Here is a 24,455-nt window from a genome sequence, read left to right on the forward strand (position 1 = left end):
TTGTCTTACATATTTCCTTCCAAAGTCATTTGCACAGTTTTCCAATCATGGCAATTTAGGGCTTTTCCTCCTGGGTTAATCTTAAAGAGCAATGAACTTAGACATGGAAGAAAGCTGCTGAACTGAGGAAATAGGTGGCACTCTTCCCTTCCACCTCTATATTCAAGAGCACAGTGAGCATGGGTGAGCAATGTGATGCCATTTTCAGTAATTACAAGGAACATTCTGATCATTTAGAGTCTTTAACAAATTCTGGGCCAGACTTCCCAGTCCCCTTGAGTAGCAATAGAGGAGGAGCAGCACAAAGCTGGGTATGGCTCCTTCAATCCAGAAAAACTTCCAGTTCCCATGAGGAGCGCTGACAAGAAGTCCTAAACGATGCTGTCTCAGTATTTGGTAGCTTCAGTGGTGGGGCACCACATCACCTTGTGCCCCATGCCCTGCATGCTGGAGGACAGGCAGAGAACACAGCTGATGCAGGGATCAGCTCCAACTTCCCTATCAGTTTTTGGGAAAGGAAAATGACAGCTGAAGGTAAAACAAATGCTCTGTGCTGGGTATTTTCAGCCAGTTAATGCATGTGTGACTGTTCAAGTTAACTCAATTCCCCAAGTCATAAATAGATAGTGAACCATGGCATAAAGGATAATTTCCAGGTTTACGTATACAATTTATTCATACACAATTCATCCTGCAATTAATACGTTTTTCTAACCTGACACATGATCTGTGTTAACTGTGCAGCAGTTGAATGCCTCATCCTAGAAGCATCTGTTTAAAAGTGGTTGAGAAAACACACTACTGTCACAGCCTTTTGAAGTTTGTACAGTCATCTGATACAAAGATTTTGCAAGCTTTGTGTGATGCATTAGAAGTATGTGTAGCGATGTGTCTGTCCATATGCATTTAGCTGTTTTCAATCTTGTTAAAATTCTGTAAAATGGATATTTTTTTCATCAATTATTAATGCTACAGCTTATCTTTTCTTTGTGAAAAAAATATGATAGTACATCAGTAATGCTTTGCCAAGCTTCTTGCAAATGGAAAAATAATATAAAAGGCTATGAATGACATAAAGGCAAGTAGAAAAACAAATCCTAAGGTATCCAACAAATCCTGCTCTTTTAGGCAACAGTACCTTATGCTGATAAGTGCCTATAAATAAAAATAAACAACGTGAACCAAAATAATGGGGTGGAGAATCCTCAGTGGTGATTAAGAAGAATTTATTGTCCCCATGGCAGAAACCCATTGGGTACAAAAGTACGAGCTTGAGGGTTGTAGAAATGAGTTCATGCTGTTGAGCAGTATCTGTAACCAGGGAATACACACAGTTGTAAAATACAGCCATGGATATGATCACTACTTAATAGTGGTCTCTGAAAAGAACCAATTCAGTTTTCTCTGGGGTTTTTTTGTTTTGTTTTGCTTTTGGTTTTTTTTCCCCACAAAGAGTACAAATTAGGATCAGGATTTGTAACAGCATTGTGTAAAATATCTCCACAATCTGGATTTTCCTTACAAAGCTTAAAACTAAATCTCTCATCCAGGCCCCCATGGCATCACATGTCATCTCCTTTCCCATCTCCTCCCAGGCTCTAAGAAATGTCCTTCAGCTTACTAAAAATGCCCCAGCAAAGACCATTTTGCTCGCTTCACCTTGCAAGAAGCACTGCCTTCCCCTTGCAAGTCTCTACTCCCTTTCCTTCCACCACCACAGATGCCAGCTGCTCTTTCCCTCAGGGCGTCCTGATCTCTCCTGATTGTGTCTGCCGCCTACATATACACAGGCATTAGCCCATCCATGGGTACTTTGTCCTACACTGAGCCTAGATTTTCCTAAACAAGGTGTTGGCTGAAAGCTTGTATTCTGGAGGGTACCCCTATGTATTCAGGCTTCTCCTGCCCAAGGAATTAATTTTATTCAAGCTATATCATTGCACTGCATAGCCTTCTTCACCTTATCTTCCAACCTTACATGCCATCCTAATGTGGCTTCTGCCTCTGATTTGTCAATGATGCTGCCAGTTTTCAGTGCCTGTCACTGCATCTATAAATCAAACTAGAAAGGTGGTCAAGAAAGTTGCAATGTTTGTGGAAATGCTTTGAAGATACCATTATGTCCTATGAAGTTGCATGACAGCACATCATATTTTCTCAAAATGTCAAATAAAACATATTTGGAAACATACTTTTGAAATGTATCTGTTTGTTAATAGAGCAACAGACTTGCAAGTCAAATACAAGGAAGGAGCAGATGGAGAGAAGAAGGGGTCTGCAGAAACTGAAATCAGGCTTCTGGCCCACAGAGATCTATTCCTGCAAATTGTATTGATTCCTTCAGAGATTTTGGATAAACCACCTAAGCCCTCAACACCTTTAAAGCAAATATGTTAATGCTTTGTGACAACTTCGAGGTGATGTTGTAAGTATGAATATTTAATGTATGCAACATGTTAAAAAGTATCTGCACATAAGCATGACTTCTGAATTATTTAAATTATTTTAATAAATGTACACAAGTTCTCTCAATGAATAAAGAAGCAAAGCAATAATGGCAGGGTATCCTGTGCAAGTTGACTCATGTTGGCCTGAATATACAGATAAAGTAAAATCTTCCATGAGTGAACGTAAGTGTTGCTCAGTGGCTCCAGGGAAAATGTTACCCCATATGCAGATATAGGTGAAGAAAAGTAGCTGAACAGATTGCAGACAGTCATGGCGACACATGATAAACAAGGCCAATGTCTTTAGTAAGACTTTGGTTTTACTTCTTATGAGCTTTAGAATGTAATTTTCTCACCTGGCTCAAAAATGTCATTGTCTGCATACCAGAAATTCTCCCCAAAATGTAAATGCCAGGCTTTGCTCTCGAACCTTGTTAGAAATTGGATGACATTGTGGATTTGACTAATTTCCCCTCACTCCTTAACATTCTTCTTGAACTTAAATATTTCTCCTTTTTTGCCTTCTCTGCCAACCCTGTGCCTCCATACTTCTTGTAGCCTCCTTTCTGCCCACTATGGCTCCACATGAAGACATTCATTCCCATTTCCCCACTGTAGTCTCCACTGACGGAGCTCCCATCTCCTCCCTGACACAAGCCAGGGCTGGTTGTTTCCACAGAGTGTTTCCCAGTGAGCTCATCAAAGCAAAGGAAAACAACCAAGTACCAAATCATTAATTAATTCCCTGCTGAATCAGCATGGATCCAAATATGCAAAACTGATGCTCTTATTTCAGAATCAACTTTAATTAAACCCTATCCCTCCCACCTCTAAACAACTACAGCTCCTGAACCAAGGTAAAGTGATTGAATCTCCCATAACTCCATATGGAGGCTGAGAAACAGGGAATGCTGCGAGGTGTTTTATACACAGAAAAAAAGATTCAGTTTTGAAGGTTCACCATTTCTGAACTATACATACTACAGTACAAATAAAAAATCCAGAGACTCCAGCAGCCTAATATCATTACACAAAAATAAACGTAACTTACCTAACTGAAGCTAGAAAGAGGGGAATTAACATTAGGCTCACAAAGAACCTCTGGTCCTTGCTCTTGGAGGAACACCACATCACCAATGGGCTCAACTTGGATTGTGTGTTGTATGAAACTTCAATGCCCTTTTACACCTGGAAAGCCTTGAATGTACTCCTTAATTCTAAACAGGCTCATTTAGATGTCAGGTATTATATTTTTAAAGACATTAAAGACAAGAGCTGCTATTGAATACTTTTCTCCAATCAAGATTCTTGGAAAACTTCAGTTTTAATGCCATTTTGAAAACCCTTTACTAGGGTAGGGAAACTACCATAAAGCTTGATTTACTATTAGGTAGTGTTTGAATCATTTCAGGTTCATTTAGTTCTCTGTTTAATATTCCATAAATTTTAAGAAGTACTTTACAATGAAATCTCTTTTTCCTCATAAGTCTTTCACTCTGCTACATAAAAAGAAAAAGAGGAAGCATTTCGCTCAAACCCCATAGGTATGTTTAGGAGTTAATCAATCCCAAATTTTTAAATACCATGTAAACACTTTCCATCATATGAAGCAATATAAATGCAAATAGCGGGTTTAAACAACAGCATGAAAAGCTGTCTTGAATTATTTTACAACAAAATTACTATTCAAGTACATTATCCCATAGAATAGATCTTCCCTTAAAATTATAATAAAATGGAAATTATTTTTGGTGGAAATGGTAATCTAGACTCCAGCTACCTGCTCTCACCTCATCTGCCCTTGTGCAAGCATCTATAGTTGTTGCAGTTGTTATCCCGCAACATCCCGTCCGGTTGAGGAGGCACAGAGACAAACCCTCACCCCGTCTCTGGGCCAATGAGCACTGACACCAATATGAGGATGCTGCAAATGGCGTTTAATGATGTGCGACACAGTACTATATGGTGTGGGTTCACTACGTCACTTCCGCCTGCTTACATCACAGGCTAAATGCTATTGGCTACTAGCAGAGAGAGGGGGGTGTCTTACCTTTCCGTACAGCGCGATATCTTCCGGTCGCCAGACCCTATCTTACTACAATAGTTTTGCAAGGGGTAAACTACCTGGTAGCAGTTTTCATCTTCTTTACTTAGGTATAAATGGCCCTAAATCCTATCTGTGCTTAAAGCAAAATTCCTTGACCACACTATGCCTTGTATATTTTTAAAATAACGTAAAACTGCAAGCACAACAAAAATGATAGTGTTGACTGTTCCTCCTGAGTCTAAAAGCTGATACTTCTCTCACTACTATTTTAATATGCTTATATTAATTAATAAGCCTGAAAAAAATGAAAGAGAGAATTATGTTATTCCAGCCTAGTCGATGAGCCCAGGGTAGCCAGCCAGAACTGGGAAGATGAAAAGATCTTGAAAAACAAGAAAAGTATGAAGAAAAAAATAATTAGGAAGTTTCCTATTAATATCACTGTCCACCAGTGATATTAATAAGAAATAAGAATGGTGTTTGACATTTAACCTTGATGTATTTGAACAGAGGAAGAAAAGGAAATAAATGTATGGTCCTCCCTTGCCCTGTATTTTACATTGTCTGGATTCTTACAGTCTCTGAACTGTACTATGGATTGCACATACAATCTACTTACTGTCTCTGGATTTGCACCATTCATACTTGTGCAAAGTGGCTGCAGAGCAAAATTAGTGCATGTATGAACCTCCCAGTGTGCACTGAATGTCTCCATTGTAAGCACTACAGGATGAGAGTTCTTTCCACAAGAACTGTGCTCATCACCCTTGACAGATATTTTTTAAAACTTGGCACCTACTCATCACACTCATGTTTCAGAAATATCCCACTGTTCAAAACAGTGCCGAAAAAAGTATCCAAGAAAGATGAAGATGCACAGGAGAATACTGCCAGCTTTGCTATTCTCATATTTCCCAATTTAAACTGAGTGATAATTCTGCTAGAGCAGCCAAGTTATTCATTCTCAGAATAAAACCCCACTTGTGAGAAGGGTTGCTACAATTAACAGTTCTTTAAAAGCACTAAGTAGATGTAAGTGGCCTGAGCCTCTGTTCTCAGCAATGCCTGGTGGGAAGCTGCTGCCTTGGCTGACAGCGGGGGTTTGAGCCAGGAACCTCCAGAGCTAAAAAAACATGCAGGGACTGCCTGACGAGAAAGCCTTTTTATAAATGGTTATGCATTATTTTTGTTCAAAGGAAGCTGTCCCCGCATGTCTGACAGCCACGGGGGGTTGAGGCTTGAATGAACTTGTGTGATAGTGGCCCTCCTGATTGATACCCTGGGGCTGAACTTTTGGTCCCACCAAACTGAAAACATAAATTGCCACAGCTTGAACTAAGAAGCAATATTTTTAGCAGGGGACTGTAACAAATCATAACCTCTGTGGATTGGCCCAGAAGAAGCAATGTCCAAAACACATGCTCACCAGTTGATTATGCCAGTAGCCCCTCTATCACTAGCCTGAACAACAAGTGAGAACAGGACTGCCTTAGAACTCTCTCATGCTGATTTAGTTGTGAATTAGGCTGTATCTGAGCCTTATTTAAAAGAAACAATTTATATAGCAAAACTGAAAGTGCACACAGCTACAAATGAAACCTGAATCTGCCAACGTAAACAGGAGAAACAAAATTGATCCGCAACAATGGCGATCAATTTTCAAGGGAAAACATTTTTACAGGCCACCTATTTTTTTCTGACAGTTTTTTCCACAAACAAGAGGACTTTTTAGTTTAGGCACTGACACGATAGGCAGAAGAAATATTTTATGAAAAATCAAGATTCAGTCCTTCCTTTATCCTAGAGCTTGTCCTCACATATGAAGAAGTGTATCAAGTTTTTCAAAACGGTTTTCAATCCAAAACTAATACATGTAGGAAAATTGGTTATACACAAAAAAGGAGTATCCCATGCTTGTCTCCAATAACTATGGTTTACTGGGATAGGCTGGAAAAGTTCAGCAAGGAATACTATTTACAGTGCATTATCTGAGCTAAAATGTTATGCAAAAGCAGTTAAAAGGAGCGACAGCTAAGTGTGAAATCTTCTTTGTAGTCAGCTGCTGATCCACAGATGAGTCATTCGTAAAGGCTCCCTCAGGTTTCATCTCATCACCAGTTCTGAATCTTCTGAAACTATTTCCAGAGATTGAGTTTGTCAGATGTGCCTCAGTCATCATGCCACCTTCAGCAGTGCTACATGAGAGAATACAGGGCAGAGCTTTCCTCTCCCCACTGCTTTTCATTGTCACCTCTGCAATATGAGGACACTGGCTGTACCATTTCCACGCTGTGAGGGCTCTTCATTCCCTTATGCCTGGAGCCATTGGACTCATTGGCTTTAACACATGGGCAGAGCTCAGCAGAAAGCCGTAACGGGAGCAGTGAAGCCAACAGGCAGCTCAGCGGAAGCAGCTGGTGGAGTCCTCCTCAACACAGCAAGCCTCAATGGTAGCATATCAGGAATAACTCAGAGAGAAGTGCCTAAAAGCTTGGCACTGGAGAGGCACATCCATAGCAGCATCAACACAGAGATGGCTATGCCAGTTTTGGCTTTTCAAACCCGTAACCTCCGACGCAGAACAATGCAAATGCATGCATTAGGAATCAGAGTTACTGAGCATGAACAGAGACTGCTTTGCAAAGCTATTATCAAATAAAACAAAATATGCCCACATCTGTGGATTTTGTGGGCCAGAAACATTCTTGTTATTAAAATTTTCCTGCTCTACAATCAAATAAGACCAGGGAAGCATGAAAAGCCCTTTTGCTATCACAAGAGGGGTGTTTATAACCAAGCCTGCTAGCTTGCACTCCAGACTTCAGGCCTCTAATGTGTAAAAAATTAGCTAGAACACCAGTGTCCATGCTGGTTCTACTGGTTTCCATGGGCTAAAATGCTCCTGAGTCAAAATAATGTGATTATTTTCCCTCATTCTTCTCTTGTTCCCTTTGCCTGAGAGAGACGCTGCCTCAGCACCACTCCCAGTCTCAGGTACCATGAGAGCAATGCTAGAACTCAGGGCTTGAATGCCAGGCAATATGTTTTGCCACCTCTACTCTGCTAGTGCTGCTTCCCAACATGAACAAGTGATTTCCACAGTGCTGCAGCCCCTCCTGACTCAGCCTGGACCTGATACAGCACAGAGTGGTTCTGTCACTACACCCACAAGTTACAGCATCTTATGTGGACAATAAATGGGTTAATGTTCATTTATTTATTTGGTTTAGTTTGGGGTTTGTTTATCTGTTTTGTTTTTCCTAGTGCCCTGAGCTACTCTAAATCAATGACAGGGATCTCATGCACACGGTTTGTATACAAGCAATTTTAATTACTAAAACAAAGCAGCAACACCAATCAAACAAAAATGGTAGTCTTAGAGACAAAGGAAAAATAATGCCTTCTTCCAGATTTATATCTGAACCCTTTTCAATCTTATTTCCAGCACAGCATACATTTTGACAGTCATAAAATAGTGGCAATAGCTGCAAAGAGGGCTGTCTGGTTTTAGGCATTCTCCCTTCCCTTAAAAATGTCACAGCCCCAAATCACTTGAGATTTTAAACATTTCCCAGGATTAGAAACCTTCCCTTTCCCAATGGAAATATACTCCATGTAAGCCTGAAGCCTTCACTGAAATCACAAAAGCAGTAACTTCACTGAACTTGTGCAAAGTAGTCTTCATCTATGGCTCTGAGCCTCCCCTGCTGTGCAGTATGCCCTCCAGTTTGTAAGCGTCTCCTGGGACATCCAGACCCTGAGTCTCAACTCTAAAGCAAGAAGTAAGCAGCTGCCAACCAGTCGTTATTCCCAACAGATTCAATGATCTTCAAGAGACACCAAAGGAGAGGTTGGGAGTTAATGCCTCTTTACTGCCCCTGAAGAGGTCAGAGCCAAGGTTGCAGAGCTTCCAGGTCATGTCTTCCATTGCAAGTATGTTAAAAAATCTGGCAGACCACCTGTCCTGCTATGTCCATGGATGTCTGTACAGCATGGTACATAGTGGGCATGATCTAGAACCACGGAAACCATTTTCCTGCTTCAGGGCTGCGGTGTCTGGAAGCCCCAGTAAACTTTGTCCAGAGTAGATTTGCTAGATGGATCTTCCCTGAGCTGCTCGTCCTGAAAGCAATGGGACCTCTTCCCTGCTCTGAGCAATTCCCTCTGCTTTGCATCTGCCAGTGTTTCTCAAATGAGAAATCCAGATTTGACATCCTACATGCACTGAATCTGCATTTTCTGTCTATGCTTTGTTTCAAAGTAAGATTTCTGAATTTCTAATGTTTCTGTCTTTTCCTGTTGTATGCTGGCACTGCTTCTCTGAAGGCACTGAATCCAGTAACTGCAGTGAAACTCTGTTGACTTCACCAGCTGAGGCCTGGAGACAAAATGTTTTCTACACCGAATGGGACTATACCTCATTATTTATCCTATGTCATTTGAACAGCAAATATTCACAGTTCATATGAGAATATGTGATTCCACAAAGCATACAGAGTTCCCTTTCACAACTGGAACTCCAACGGACAAAGTAATACACTCTCAGCTCTGATGTGCTGAATTTGTATCCTAATTTCATTCATGCATGCTTGATATTAAACCAGCAGAAAAGTCAGAACAGTCCATGATACTTGCTTAGGATGGTCCAGATTGTAAGTCAAAAGTAAGGAAAAAAAAGGTTGATGTATGGTATGATCAGATTTGTGATAATAGAAGTAGCATGGTCTGGGTATGAAAACCCCTAATTATCATTAGTTAAGGTATTTATGCTTCTTTTGACAATAGAGAACAATTAATCTCAAGATAGAACAGTCAGGCATGGGGTACTATTGGGCTCACTAACAAGACTTGTACTAAATTATGTAAATCATTTAAATGGATGAGATTCACCAGATGATAGTTTCCATTGGGAGAACTGAACCTTAATGCATACATCTGTATTATCTGCTTGCAGCTGAAATCCTCTCCATTACTTTCAGTTGTGATGCTTTTTTTTTTTTTCCCCCCATCTGCTTTTTTATTATTACATCTATTTATTTTTCCAGGAAAGGGAATTCATTCTTGCTGATAGCTTACTCCTAAGCAGTGCTGCCAACTGTGTTGAAAATTTGGTTTCATAATATAGTGCACAAAAACGAATTTAATGGTTCAAAAATTATTTCACAGATATGAGTGTCAATAATTAGGTTTTCCATTACATTTACGATAGCAGATAGAATCATTAGGATCAAAAATATAGCCTGAAATTACTTTTATGATACTAGTATTTAATAAACAGGTAGTAGTTTTGTCACTGTGAACTCTTCTAATTTATAGCTGACAGAAAAAACAGTATTACTCAACAAAACTGAATCAAAAAGCCTCACCGGGAGCATTTTAGCCAAAAAGAGATGTTCTATTCAAACTGACATGGCTTGCTAACATTATATAGTGTTGAATACCTTGAATTTTTCTTCCAAAGGGGGAAAAAAAAAAAAAAAAAAAAAAAAAGGTATTCACTGGATGAAGTTGGATGAAGTAATACTCCAGGCAAGGAAACAGGCTGGAGTGTAATCATCACAGACCATGCTAATACTGTGCTTCAGAAATCAATCTGAATGTTTCTCTAGTAATCATAATTTTCTGCTGGTCTTAAACAGCAGCAGACAATGATGCCACATACAGCAGTTCAGCTATGCTGGTCAATTAACTAGCATGGCAGAACTAATCCTTTATCTGTTCTCTCCCATTCTAAATGTGTCTGCTCTAACTGAAGTGAGAAAAAGTATGCTCAGATTCTGCATTCCCTTATATACGTACTTAAACAAAATCACAGTTAAATTATATTTGATTTAGACAAATAAATGCCTTTGTAGATCTGATCCTTTATTTTCAAGCTAGCTGTACTCCCATTGTTTTCTTCTTTTTTTCAGATACTTGTCGTACAGATCATACTGACTTTAATTTCTGTATGCCTAATTATATTCTGCTATATAAGTTCTTCAGTATAAAAATGCCAAAGTTTGTCCATAAAAAGAAGATTTGGTTGGTGATGTTTTTATGCAATCTTTTTTTTTTTTTTTTTTTTATTATTTCATACAGTTAGTTTTTGTAATAAAAGAAAAGAGAGACCATATATAGCTTAAAGAATCCTACCCGGTTGCCTTCAAACTTTGAGCGATCGTTGTTTGCCTTTGCTGTTTTTTCTGCAAGTTTCTTCTGTCTTTGAGGGCCTTTTCCAAAGAAAATGTAGTTGACAAAGGCATATTCGAGTAAGGCCAAGAAGACAAATACAAAGCAGCCCATAAGATACATGTCAATGGCTTTAACATATGGAATTTTAGGCAAAGTCTCTCGCAGATGAGTGTTGATTGTTGTCATAGTCAGCACAGTTGTAATTCCTACACAAAGAAAAAAAGAACACATATCTTCACACAGCTCCAAGCATACCATGCTTCAATTTTACTTTCCTTTTTGTCAAATTTGCTTTGTCAGTGTGATGAAGTTTAAAAATTTGTGATATATCTCGCAGGTGACATCACTGCAAATGAAAGCAAAATTAAAGCTTGATGCATTATTATTCTGTTACAATATGTCCTTCATATAATCAGGAAGGCATTCATATCGAGTGTTCATATAGATGGTGAAAGATTCTTCTCATTCTCTCGCAGTTTTAAATTTCTAAGGGTTAAGCAGTTAGTTGAAGTTAGTCCTGTAGGGCCCCACTGTAGCAGATGGAGAGAGACAGGCACCTTTCTAGAGCAGTTCATCCCATCTATTTTAGACACCTATTTCAGGAAAGGACAATATAGAAGAGAGATTTGAGATGACTAGTTTAGAGCAGTAGTCTAATTTTTACATAGAAAGAGTTTAGATGAGCAGTGAGAAGCAGAGGGGTATGTGCATTTGTGGAAAGAAAAAGCCAAGGAAGGAGAGCAGCAGTTTTATAGTGATTGACTGGACGCTAATAAAGTACTTAGAAAAACCTCTAAGGTATGTCAGACCCTCATTTATTTACCTAAGGATGGACATAGCGCCTGAAAATATATTACAGAGCACTGTTTTGAAAAGCTGGTAAGAGAAGCAAATTTATTGTGAGTCTGCTTGAATTCACAATAAACTGCAGGGTCTGTATCTCTGCTGGAAATTTTATGGGAATTGCAAATCACAGGTGGCTGAAAACACTGATTTGTGGAAAAAGTCTACATGGGTAAAAGAGGCAAGCCATTCTAATAAGTCCCCTCCATCACTATTTTCTCTGATTCCATAATTATACCATCAGTTTGTAAGTAGTCACTAAAATGCAGGGCGAACAAAAATAAAGAAAGAAAATTGCTGCCATGTTATAAAGCACAGTTTCTTTTACCTGAAGAGACAGAAACAAAGACAATATAAGTCAAAATCAAGCTGCCGGTGTAAACTGTCACACCAGGGAACCGTAGTATTAGCCTATGTGGTTCTGTAACAGATATTTTATATATTTAGTAGGTCAGTGTCATGCAGTTTTCAGTGCTTTTCCTCTAAACTGTGAAACAAGTGTGTGTTGATGATGGATGTTTCATGGCCTGAAATACAGCCGAGGCACACATAGCACGAGCCTATTTAAAAATTGTGTTGGGTATAACTCACCCAGCTCTGCAGTAAAATGAGGAGTACAGCTGACCCATTATTTTTACTTAATGAAGCTTTGTCAAAGTCTCTAGAAAACCTCCATGCTAGCACAAGGAACAGGGGTGAGAAAGCTGGAGGACCGCTGCAAACATTATCATACATTTGCAGCCCAAAGTATTTCTCTAGCCTGAATTAGCTTCTTCCTTCGTAGGATTACCTGCTGCTGCTTCTCATAAGGGATTCCAAAAGTCACCTAAGATCAAATTGATTTTTGTATCAGAAATCCCCCAGATTCCTTTTAACACACCCTTGGCATCTCACCTGTATTCCACAGATGCTTACCAAAGCCTAGGAGAACAAGGGACTTGTCTGCGCGGTGGGTGTTATAATGCCCAAGTTTTTGGTGTCTATTCCCAGGCTGTAATTTTAATTCCTGAGGTAAGTCCTTAAACACCACATGGGGAGAGTTTGGTGGCTCCATCTGTGATCCAGAAGAACACACTGAATAGAAAGGTGGCTAGCACTAACCAAAAGGAAATATGTCCCCTGGAAGATTCTGCTGATACCCTGCAGGCAATTGCCTTTCTGAAGATCAATAATTTATTTTAAAGCACAGCTGGAGGACAAGCAGCTGACACTCACTTATCATATAAGAACAGGGTAAACTTGTGATTACAGCCCTTCCCTAAAGTGAAAACTCTTGAGGTTATTTTTCTCCTCATTCAAAGGGCTGCATTTAGGAACTTCTAGGGGTAACTGGCAAAAACTCCACTTTGAACATAATTTATGGTTTTCAATATTTCTCTTGAGATCAGCCCTGTATCAATCTCTATGTGCAGTGTCTATACCACATAGTCTCTGGAATGAGCTGGCCTTTGAGTAAAAGCTTGTCTCTGTGTCCCTAAGGATTGCACTGGGAGTTCTTCCTCTAACAAATATCTAAGACAGCAGACCTTAACCTCCTCTGAAGTGACCTTTTCAGAGCTAGTTCCATATGTCCAAAGGTCTATATCGCCTTTAAACTTTGATACCATTTCATATCAGTTTCAGATTCATAAGAGTGACCATACAAAGGAACACAGGATTAGACCCATGGTACTGAACTTCATTATACAAAAATCAGGTGATACAAGACATTATTACCAAGGCTTTAATTGTTTTCTCAGAAGAACCTATTAGATGAATTTTCATCCTCTCAAAAGTACTTTCTGACAATTGGAAATAGATCATCTGGGCTCCTGAGCTTGCTTTCAATGTGCTCTCTGACTTTTGTTTTAATATTTGTGTTTTCACAGTGCAGCACTTGACAAACTTCTACTACACAGATATAGGGCACCTGAGACATTCCTGTTCCTTAAACAAGGAAAAACTGTATGAACCCATTATAGAAGGGTGTGGAATGTCACTGGGTTTGGTAACTTCTGTCTAACCATCTATTCTCTGCAGTCCTGGCCAGTTATGTAAAATCTAGATGCTAACTGATGTGTTTTAAGTGCTCCACTCACTCAGTCATAACGCCTCCAGGGTGGATCTTTGGTATCCAGTAGTTCATTTATGAATATATCAGAGCTGTTTGGACTCTATGTCCCACCTCCCATTAAGCTACTACTCATCTGCAACCTGCTGAAAATGCACTAGCTGCTGAATGGTAACGCCAGATTGTGTTATGCCCATATGCACCAGCTAATCCACAGTATCTGTAGAATTATTGTACAGTAACTGCAGTTAATCTACAATATCTTCAGTTACCCAAGTTCGTTGGTTTGTGGGATATTGGGAGGTATGGCGTACAGAGATGGGGAATCATACCGATATGGACTGGAGTCATGGTTTGTTGTTGTACATAACATAAAAATAAGGGAACCAGGTAATACATTCCTGTTTTAAGAGAGAAGAGAGTATATCAGTGAGTTACATAGCATAGGCTTAGTGTCAAGTTTTGGGTAGGAATGTATGTGCTATTGGGAAGCATAGGGTCGAAGGTGGGATTTGGGATGAGATGAGAGGCAGCAGCAGTCATAGGATTTATGGATCTATTTAATCTTCCTTGTCCGTAGCTATCCCTGAGTGTGCTTCTGTAAAAAATAAAATACTTCCTGTGAGATATTATGATGTCACCTTGCCTTATCTAAAGGATGCTTTGATCTGAAAAGGTCTTGGACAGGGATCACCAAACTGTGCCAAATACATGTTTTTCTGCCATGAGGTAAACGGCACTTTTAGCTGCCATAAAAATGCACTTAGCATACTGTGCATTCTGAGAGTTAGGCAGGATGTCATCATCTGTAGCTGACGTGTCCCTGCACTCTGAACTAGCACATTGTTCTTGAAGACCATTCCTGCCACTGTCAGTTAAAGCACCCAGGACCTCAGGAGGAGGTTTGGAGCCATACCTGTCTTCCCACAATGAGCTGGACTAAAAGTCCATGCTCAAGTCCTTGGAATTATGATTCTGGAGCTGGTCCGCTCACTGAAGCTACTGACAACAACATTAACGTTGATGAGAACAAGGCCGGGACCCATACAAGCAGCTCATGTAAAAAATTTAGTGGCAGCTACATTCTTGCATGCAGGGGAAAACATCACTTTTGAGGCAATACTGGATGACATGATTTTGACGTAAATGATTTTGGAATATCGAAACACTGACATCACATAGCAGTCTTTAACAACCTCCAAAGGCTACATTCAGTCTGACATTTTAATGTCCCACTCATTCTTAGCACATACCAAGGGCAACTCTTGCTGCTGATGCATCATAATTGATCCAGAATGACACCCATGATAAAATGGTAATCAGTATGGAGGGCATGTAGGTTTGAAGAATAAAGTATCCAATATTTCTCTTCAACCTGAAGCTCAGTGAGAGTCTTGGATAGGCACCTGAGGAAAGGGACGGGAAAACAGCATTATTTATACTGAAGAAAAGACACTAAGACACTTGCAGATAGTTGTCTTCAGTTTCCGTAGAAACTAAAGCATGCACATTTTATGGGGTAGTATGACATCTGCAGAACAGGAGGGAAAACGCCTTCGCTGTATTACTGGTCAGTGTTAAAAGAAACCTTGCAGTGAATATAGCGATATTCAAGCAATTTGTATTTGGGAAGAAAAAAAAAGAGTAAGTTGTTCTAGAAAACTGAACAGATGGGTGAGCACCAGTTAGCTTTTAAAAACAGATGCTTAGGTCTACAAGTAAAATGCTTATCCAAATACACAGTTTTATGTACAGTATTTAGATTGAGAGGATTAGTAATGTGCCTAGTTTTTCATTTACGTGGAAGAGTGGTTCATGAGATGGTGCTTAATCACATCTGAATATGAGAAACATGCTACCTGTGTCAAAAATAAATTGTAATCAATCCCAGTGGGGAAAAGCCTACAGACCAGATTCTCTAACACCAATCAGAGCCAGATTGAATTTTTCTTCCAAAAATATTTTAAGCAAAAAAGAGATTATTTTATATATGTGTGTATATATATACAGTATATATATGGGATTCATGAGCTGTTACAATTGGATCAAATGAAAAAAAATATAATCTCAATGTCAATGTTTCAAACAAAACATTTTATTATTTAACTTCAAATCGGTGTGTTTCAAAATTGGTGTTACTGAATATATGTTATACATTTAGAAATGTCAAACAGTTAAAAAAAATGCGACTTCTTTCACCAAATGCAAAGAGGATTAAATCTGAGTACAGCTATACAAGAAAAAGGTAGTCATTCACACCTCATTAGCTCCATGATTTCAGTGTTTGCATTACTAGTCTTAGATATGATACTTATAATAGCTTATCTAAAAGCTTTAGCTATAGTCAACATCCTAAAAATCATTTCTGAACATACTGACGGCCCAACTAGCTATTAGATCACATTCCACCCATTCTAATGCAAATGTGTGCAAGACATGAAAGATTACGTCTAGAAACATAAGAAATTACAAACTTCCCTTTAAATTATGTTTAGAAATAAGAAATTACTTTCGCCCATATGCACAAGAATGATGGATTTCCTGAGAAAGCAGAAGAAGGAATAGAAAACTGCACATTCCTGACGGTTTGGTATACTTTGAGTCATATGACAGAAAAAATGCTATGCTGTTTCCAGGTAGCAAAAGCATCCAGAGAGTATCAAACTTTATGCAACTATCCTTGAACAATCTCAGAAGAACTGTCATGGGAAAAAGAAATATCTGGTAGATGTATTTGGTTGCCATGATTACTTCAATCAGTAGTCATTTCTTCCAGGATGAAATTTCTTCTAGTTTCCCCAATAGAAAAGTACTGGTGGAGTCAGAAGAATTTATTTCATCATGGAAATCAGACCAAGGTTTTCTGCTGTCTAAAGCAGGCAATATAACTTTCAGCAAAGAATCATTCAGGCTTTAGCTTGCTTAACATCTTCATCTTCCAATGAGCAATGTTTCATTTCAAAAGAAAAATTCTCTCTTTGAAACCATACCTGCTTTTTTGCTAACAAAGCTTAACTTTATCATTGAATTTCTTATGAAACAGTTTCCATGGCCTTGTGTCTGAAGATTATGTAAATAAAACAGGAGCATATCCTGCCATTTTGAAATATATTAGAAATCTAGCAGACCTGATCACCTTTCTGCAATAAGAGCAGTGCACCAGACAGATGTCTTTATAAAGCTCTGTTGAGAAAAATTCTTTCACTTGATACACCACCGATGCAAAGGATTCTATAAATCTCTTCCTTCCCAAAAGTCCTATCCAGGTCTAGTGTCTGTGGAATTTCATTGGTAGAAGTGAGGACTGGAAAATCTCCCATAAAATACTGATTCTTTGATAAATAGCCTGAAGGATTCATTCAAGAAGGTTCAGTGGGACTGAATCACTAAGACAAAGCCTCTTCTTGGGCTGCTCCAGTGCCAAGAACCCTGGATGGATTGGAGAACCTCCTAGAAAGAAGACAGCACTTTGCTATTGATAAAGCAGGAAAAATGGTGTGGATGGAGGAGGCATATGTCAAAATTGGAAAGAAGTAACGTCATGTATGTCAGTAATGTTCAGTAATGAATCCTGAACTGAGAAACAGTATAACAGAGCAAACTTTAGACATTGACCTTGAAAGCTTCACCCGTGACCATCATCCATTACTTCATCACCATCTCTGTCTAATGAGATAAGGTAATTACTGAAACTAGTGAGATCTGGCCTTAAAAGTGGACTCTCCAGACAGACTGTCTCAAGGCCAGAGATGTCAACATAAAGTTGTTTCAAGCACCAGGTTCTTTGTCCTGAAGCTAGAAGCTAGAACCCTAAGAGCCATAACTAGGGCCAGGGCTGTCAGTCCTGCCTTGTTTTTTCACACTATGCAGTCTGAGCTCTCCTTTAGGTAGCTCTCCCTGAGACTACAAAAGTTTGTATTATTTTCACATGTACTGTTTTGATGCCTTCAGAGGTGATCTATTGGCCCTGCCTCCAGCTTGCCATCTCTGCTATATCTCACCTCCAGCAAACAGACCACAGGAATCTGTGGGAAAAAAAAGAATTTAAAAAAGGAACAGTCCTTATTTTCCCCTAGTTATTTCCCCCTCTTTGTCTGGATGGTTAAACCTCATTGAAAAGATTGGGTCCTAACCTGCATGGAACAAAGACTGTAAGCCCAGATCTTTATTTATCTAAGAAGGAACCATCTTGTGTAATCCATTTAATAAAAATTGATTTGTTGGTGCACTCAACAATTACACTGTTACTTGCCTGATTATGCTTGGATAATGATTTGTCATTTAAGGCTCAGTACATTTAGAGATTAGTTACCAGGGAATTCTAGTTGTTAACATTCCATCAAAATTTGGTTTTTGCCTAAAGAACAGTGTTGCTGTTCAGGAACCAGATTTGTTACCCTTCTTCCCACCTCATATAACATGTTGATGTCTACATGTTAATTTAAATAGTACAGAAATAACAGAATTTGGCCTGAAGTATTTAAATCTAACAACAGTATTGAGAATGAAGGCATGAAAACAAAGGCTTAATCAATAACTGAGCCCAAAATATTCCTCTTTCATATATTTGGGCACTAGGTAAAAAGTAATTACTTGTTTCTGTTTCCATTTCATTAAAAGCCAGCAAGCTGAAATATCTAGCTCCAAGGCTAAATTAGTCTCTCGCTGTTTTATCCAAGTATGAACCAAGATAAAAGAGTTGGTCAGTTACAGAATTCTTATTTTAATCTGTTCTTCTGGGAAGGTTCTTCAGCTAATTGGAAATGTACTTTACAGACTGATCTTTCAGAATACAGCAAACAATTAATTTTCAAATCTTTTAAGACTATCCTCCTCTTACCAACAGGTTGCTAATCTGCTGTGCATCTTGAATCTTTTAGGTGGTGTTTTACATATCCCAATCCTGCTCAGTTTTTTAGTATTTCTGGATAACAAAGATTTAGGAGGCGGATTCAGCTCACAGTTTAGGTACTAAATTTTAGGTGTTTGGGTGCAGATATTTATTTACACATGGATGGCACATAAGCTCTCAAGTGTAGACCATGGAGATCTAGACTTCCAGTCAGACGATTGTAAGGCTGTGATTTAATTGCCTATACAGAGGTGTTTAATGCCATTTGAGATGCCTTAGGCTACTGAAGAGTAGAACTTAATACTAGTTAAGTAATTAACACTGAAGCAATAGATTGTCACATAGGACACAAGACTATAAGATTCTGGAACAGCAGCCTAAGTGCTAAGCAGGATACTCTACAGCATCTTAAGAGGGATCAGATACCTTTTTTTAGTCAACTGAATAGTGTCCTAAGCACTATTCACTCGACAGTATAAAGGTGTTCAAGAGCTGAATAGCTCTTCAGGCTCCATTGACAGCACTGATTTGATATAATTTGACTATGGGCTTAATTCAGTTACTAACACACAGGCATCCAGTGCCATTTTAGATGTCTTATGTTAGCCTGCATGGCCTTCAGTTGGTGTTAGAAGGATAGTCAAACAAGATTTTTCTTCTTTACAGCAATTTCAATACTGCTTTATCTCCTTTCCATCATGAATAAAGAGAATAGGCTATTGCCCATGTCTTTGCAGATATCTTCTAGACACTTGAAGACTTTATTTAATAACCACCAAGTGTTCTCCTTTTTTAAACTACATGATCATACCCATTTCTTCTGTAATCTCAGGTATTCCATTTTCTAGATTTCGATTCATACTTACTAATTTTCCCTAGACCCTCTTCTATTGCTCCACTACTGTCTTAAAGAACACTACCCACAACCACAAATTCTCAGCTCAGGCCTTAGCAATGCAAATCAGACTCCTTATAGTATGTGTTTTGGTTTTCTTTTTTCCCAAAAATATGTTATTGGCTCATGTTCAGTCTAAGATCAACAGCAACCCCTAGATTTCTACACATAGAACCCTGGTCTAACCTGGTGTTCCCTACCCTGAATTTGGATAGGAATAATTAGTTATCTAGATGTTGTATTTTGCACTTGTCCATACTGACTTTTCTACTTTTTTTCACATACATTTTGCTAATTTGACAAGAAAATTTTTAACTCTGATGCTATGCTTCAACATGCATGCAGTTCCTCCAGTATTCTTGCAGGCTCACACAGCTTTATGTCATTATCTATGGGGTTTTTCCCATGCTTACCATTGCTTCCCAGTAGTAACTATGGGAACAGATTTTTTCATTTGCATAAGTTACACAAGATTATACAGCACTGTTCCTCATGGAGGACAGGAGAAAAAACTACTGTTTATGGCATGACTCTGAAGTCTTCTTTTAGTTTTATACAATCAAAGCACCCTAGTATTGAAATCTCTGAAGCGTCCACTGAGATATTGCACTCAAAGAACTAATATCTTCCCTTAAGACTTTAGCAACCTCAAAGCCAAAAAACAAGCATGCCTGACTTCTTTTCCACAAAAATGTAGAAACTGGTCCTAATTACTAGGACGATAAGAAAGGAGGTTCTTGAGAAGAAATCTGAAAAGAGTGTGCTGACTTCCTCCATCAGATTCACTAGCATGCTTCAGATTTAGAATTAAATATGTGGTTTTGAGAAACAAATGTGATGTTTCCCCTGCATGGAAATACTTTTCACAAAATTTCATAATTAATCAAGCATTTTCATAATGCTCTGTACCAAAATAATAGTAAATTCAGTATTGCGTCTTTATCAGTGAGAGAAATTATGCACTTCAGAAAATGATACAAGAAATATGGAGCAATCTGTTCTCTGTGACTGTCTCATCCGGCTGCCTAATGTCAAGCTGTGTTAAACCCTGAAACATGAGACTTTTTTAGTTCTTCCACAAGACTTTTTGGAAAGAACTGTTATGATTCTGAAAATCTGGTCAGTCATATAAATGCTTACTCGTAGTTTTCCTTCTCTCTATTATTTATCTCACAGCTCTTTGGATTTCTTTTTCCTCAATTTAACAAATCTCTCTCATCTCTAAATTACTAAATCATGCCTTTACTGAAATATATCATATAGAACTAAAAGGTGGCTTTGAACTGTCATAAAAACTTCCCAAGTTCTCTGCATTCTCACTGTTGTCCAAAAGAGCCATCCTACAAAAGCATATCCAATCCTGTGGAAGGGTGGGTAAGCCCTGGCTGCCAAAGGTGACACTAGCTGCAGAACAGAAGGATATAGGATCAGAGTATATGTTTCTCTATAGAAAAAAACCTCGCATTCATAATGATAAACAAGAACAGCAGCGGTTGGCAAACCCCCTCATAATTTCAGCAATATTTACATTTTGTTCTGAAATACAACTTGTGATCTGTGTACTTTGAAACAGATGCTGTGTCCAAAGAGTGGGTGAAGTGACGCTTAGAAACATAATAGAGCTCTGCTTCATTTGTTCTATTGCACTGGGACAGATCGAACAGCACACTCCTGTGGTCTGAAGAGCACTGAAAATCTCGAGGCCCCAAATAGTGGCCCTACACTTGCTGATGGCTTTCCATATTGCTTTGGATAAAAACATTTTCCTATGCTGGTGCCTAACATTAAACATGTAAATCAACATTGTGCTTTGTCATCTGAAGATATCCCATGCTGTGAGTTACCAGAAACTTTTATTACACTTCCAAGGTAACAAGGAGGGAACCCAGGGATCTAATTTTAGCATCCTAACAATGATGACAAAAGCATTGGCTATATGGTATACAGTACTATATACCCATAAGTGCAAATCAAGATATAAAAGACATTACATTCACAGAATCACAGAATCACAGAATGTTGGGGATTGGAAGGGACCTGAATGTATGCAACAACAAAACAAACAAGCACTGAGAAGTTGCAGGGAGGTGTTAATAAAACCAATGGCTTTTTTAACCAAGTATGCCAAAAAAACCTTATGTATGATCAGTAACCCTGTAGGCTACATTTAAACTCATCTTTCAGAGGTGAATAACTTCATACTTATTTAGATTATAGATATTTAGGTGTCTGGTTAAATATCACACACACAAGAAAAAGAAAAATAAACAAGAAATGATATTTCATGGGCTCCTACCTCCAGGCTTTATCAAGTAAGTAATTTATTTAGCCAAATACAAAACACAGACTATATATAATTATGATTAATAATGATTAATGATGATTAACAGAACAGTAATTGTCATACACAAGGAAATGAAACACTAAATGGGCAAATGATAATACTTGCCTGTGGCAAAGACAACATTCTTTGACACCAGTCTGTATTCCACGATGGAGAACTGAGGAAGCTCAATCCTCTCCACGCCAGTGACTGCATTATCTCCACCTCTCCAGTAGAACTCTATGTCATCGGTTGTATAGCCATCTGCAGGCAAAGCAGGAGAGTAAGTCAGAAATAACAGCAGACTCAAATGTAGTGTCAAACACAGTACACATTGTTTGTCATTTGAGACAATGAAAAGAATTAGAACAGCTAGAGTGGTATATGGTATCTTGTTCTGTATGCCTGTAGGAAGGTCTTCCAAAGAGCTGTTCCATTACAGTCTGCCCAGGTATTTCAGGCAAAATACTGTTTTCCTTTTTTTTTTTTTTTTTCCCAGTGTCACTGCCATAAAATTCACATAGGGATTAATGGCCTTAATGAGACAGAAAATGCTACCCAATAGTCTGCAAAATTGCAGATTAGCATGATTTAAGACATCAAACACATTTAGCACTGAAACCGAGTATATTTATGCTGATAGTCACCAGCAGAAGGTGGATTATTCAACGAATACAGACAAACATAACTGGGGGAGATCTTTTCCACTCATACTAAAGACTGTGAATCTCACCATTTCCATTAGCTTCTTAGTGGAGGACTACAGCTGAATATAGAATAGATACCAGTATATTTTGTATATGGCCCACAATCTCCGGCCAGTAGCAGAAATGGAGTAGGAACCCCTGAAGTGCAAATATACATTTGAATATTTTAATCCTAGGACACGACTAGGTGGAAGAGAGAATCTGGTTCTGCTTGGAACACAACTGCAAATCAAAAATCAGGCCGATCTGAAAGCCCAGGGCGGGTCCTGTGGCAGGACCATCCATGCATGATAAAGCATACAGAAAGAAAATGATATCACAGTGTTTGCTCTCTTGAAAATGAATCTGAATAAAATATGAACATTCATTCTTTTGTGTTGAAGATAAGCATCCAGTCACTGCATCTGCCCAGTCAGGCTGGACCAATAAATAACTCCATTCTGGTTTTAGATCTGTTTTTCTAAGATGTATCCATACACCTAGAAATGAATGACCCCTTGCATTTTTTTTTATAAAGTCAAATAAACAAACAAACAAAAATCCCAGAGGGTGATAATTACATGATTCACATAGTGTTTATAGACACTAGTGTAAATATTACGCAGTTCTATTAAAGGGGAAAACTGCTCCACATCTGAACTAGGTTTTACATGCATTTCCTTATGTACGTACAGCTTTCTATTTCCAGAGTACAGTTTTGTTCATCTAATGGATATCTTCTCAAGTCCATCATACAAGCTGCAGTGGTTGTGATTCTGAAACACAGACATCAAATAGAATTACTGTACAGCTGATAATCCAGGTTTTATTGTTTATCTTTCAAAATGAGAACTCTCTGAAGAATAGCTTACAATAACTGAGAATCTGGTCCATAGTTTTACTTTGAGCAGCAGTTTAATACAAGAGTGGTTACACCGACTGCAATGGAACAACTCATTGTGAATTACCCTTATGCAACCAGTCCCTTTGGGGTTCAATGGACCTACCGGTGTATGCAAATATTACACAAACTTTTGTTGAGACTAAAAATTACGACCTTATACCAGGAAATGTGAAGTGAAAAAAGTCTGCTGCAAATGTCAAAATTACTAGAGCTGTGTGAATAATTGATTCCTTGGTTTTGTGGTAGCTCCAGAAAAAAATTGAAATGGTGAAAAAATGTTTTAAGTCCAGCAAAACACTTTGTTTCAAAGTGTGAGTATGCTTCCCTATTTTTAAAATTTAAAGAGGATTTTGCAATGAAGCACTGTATTTAATTTTAAATTTTCTCCCCAGATAAAAATATATTTTTGCTTCTCTATTTCCAATGCATGCAATTTAGCACACTAAGGACGAATTTGCAAAACATTTCAGTATTGGTAAATCTGTATTTTTCACCAGGCTCTTGTGTATCAGGAGTGTCAACAATACACATGCACAATCATAACAATTGTATTAACAGCTTCACACAGCATTGGCATTTTATTATTAAATTAATGGATTTATATATTTGTACTAACTTTCAGACATATACAACCATATGCTCACAATTAATCTTCAGTGTATTTCAGTGTTTTGCTAAATCACAGCATTTATCAACAGTATGCACATTATTATGTGTCAATTTCTTTATGATGGCTTCATATACATTTCACATTTAAATTATCTTCTGGGGCTGACTAGGTCCATTCCTTACTGATCCTTTTCTGAATAAACAAGAGATGGATCATGCACACAGTTCTTAAAAAAATGATATTCTAGTGATAATTTATGATAATAATACAAGAGGGGAAATGCCTTAAATTTACCTCGAAAAGCTGGAACCCTCAATGTTAATGTTTTGTCCAATAAAACAATGGTTCTGTGTCACAGGTTCCAGTACCAGAAACTGCACATTCTTGCTCAAGTAACTTTTTACACTACAGTAAAATATATGTTTTTAATTTCACAAATATCCACTAGAAAAGAAGATACAGGTAGATATAGATAGAAACAGATTTACCCCATTTACTCAAAGTAAATTGAGTGCTCAGAGGTCCCTCCTGAAAGAATGTTCAGGCAACCAAATTTAACTTGCACAAATGTTCACCAAAAGCAAATGTTAATTTCTCAGGCCTGTGCACACTACCAAGAAGAGC

At 38.3% G+C, this 24,455-nt stretch overlaps 1 protein-coding gene across 3 annotated transcripts in view; it reads right to left on the reverse strand.

Annotated features, from left to right (window-relative positions):
• Nucleotides 1-24,455, reverse strand: part of LOC104529145 (gamma-aminobutyric acid type A receptor subunit beta3) — a 29,313-nt gene that overhangs the window by 1,641 nt on the left and 3,217 nt on the right. Inside the window, exons 2-6 of one of the 3 annotated variants that reach the window (XM_010173356.2) lie at nt 23,011-23,093; nt 21,758-21,895; nt 14,815-14,967; nt 10,630-10,874; nt 6,094-6,099 (exon numbers count right to left, since the gene is read on the reverse strand). In XM_010173356.2, coding sequence (XP_010171658.1) covers nt 6,094-6,099; nt 10,630-10,874; nt 14,815-14,967; nt 21,758-21,895; nt 23,011-23,093 — 625 coding nt within the window. Of the gene's footprint in view, nt 1-6,093; nt 6,100-8,632; nt 8,645-10,629; nt 10,875-14,814; nt 14,968-21,757; nt 21,896-23,010; nt 23,094-24,455 lie in introns of all 3 variants that reach the window. The other 2 variants (XM_010173354.2, XM_010173355.2) reach the window with 2 other exon arrangements.

The sequence above is a fragment of the Antrostomus carolinensis genome, unplaced genomic scaffold (assembly GCF_000700745.2).
Source record: "Antrostomus carolinensis isolate BGI_N321 unplaced genomic scaffold, ASM70074v2 scaffold2828, whole genome shotgun sequence".
Taxonomy (NCBI): domain Eukaryota; kingdom Metazoa; phylum Chordata; class Aves; order Caprimulgiformes; family Caprimulgidae; genus Antrostomus; species Antrostomus carolinensis.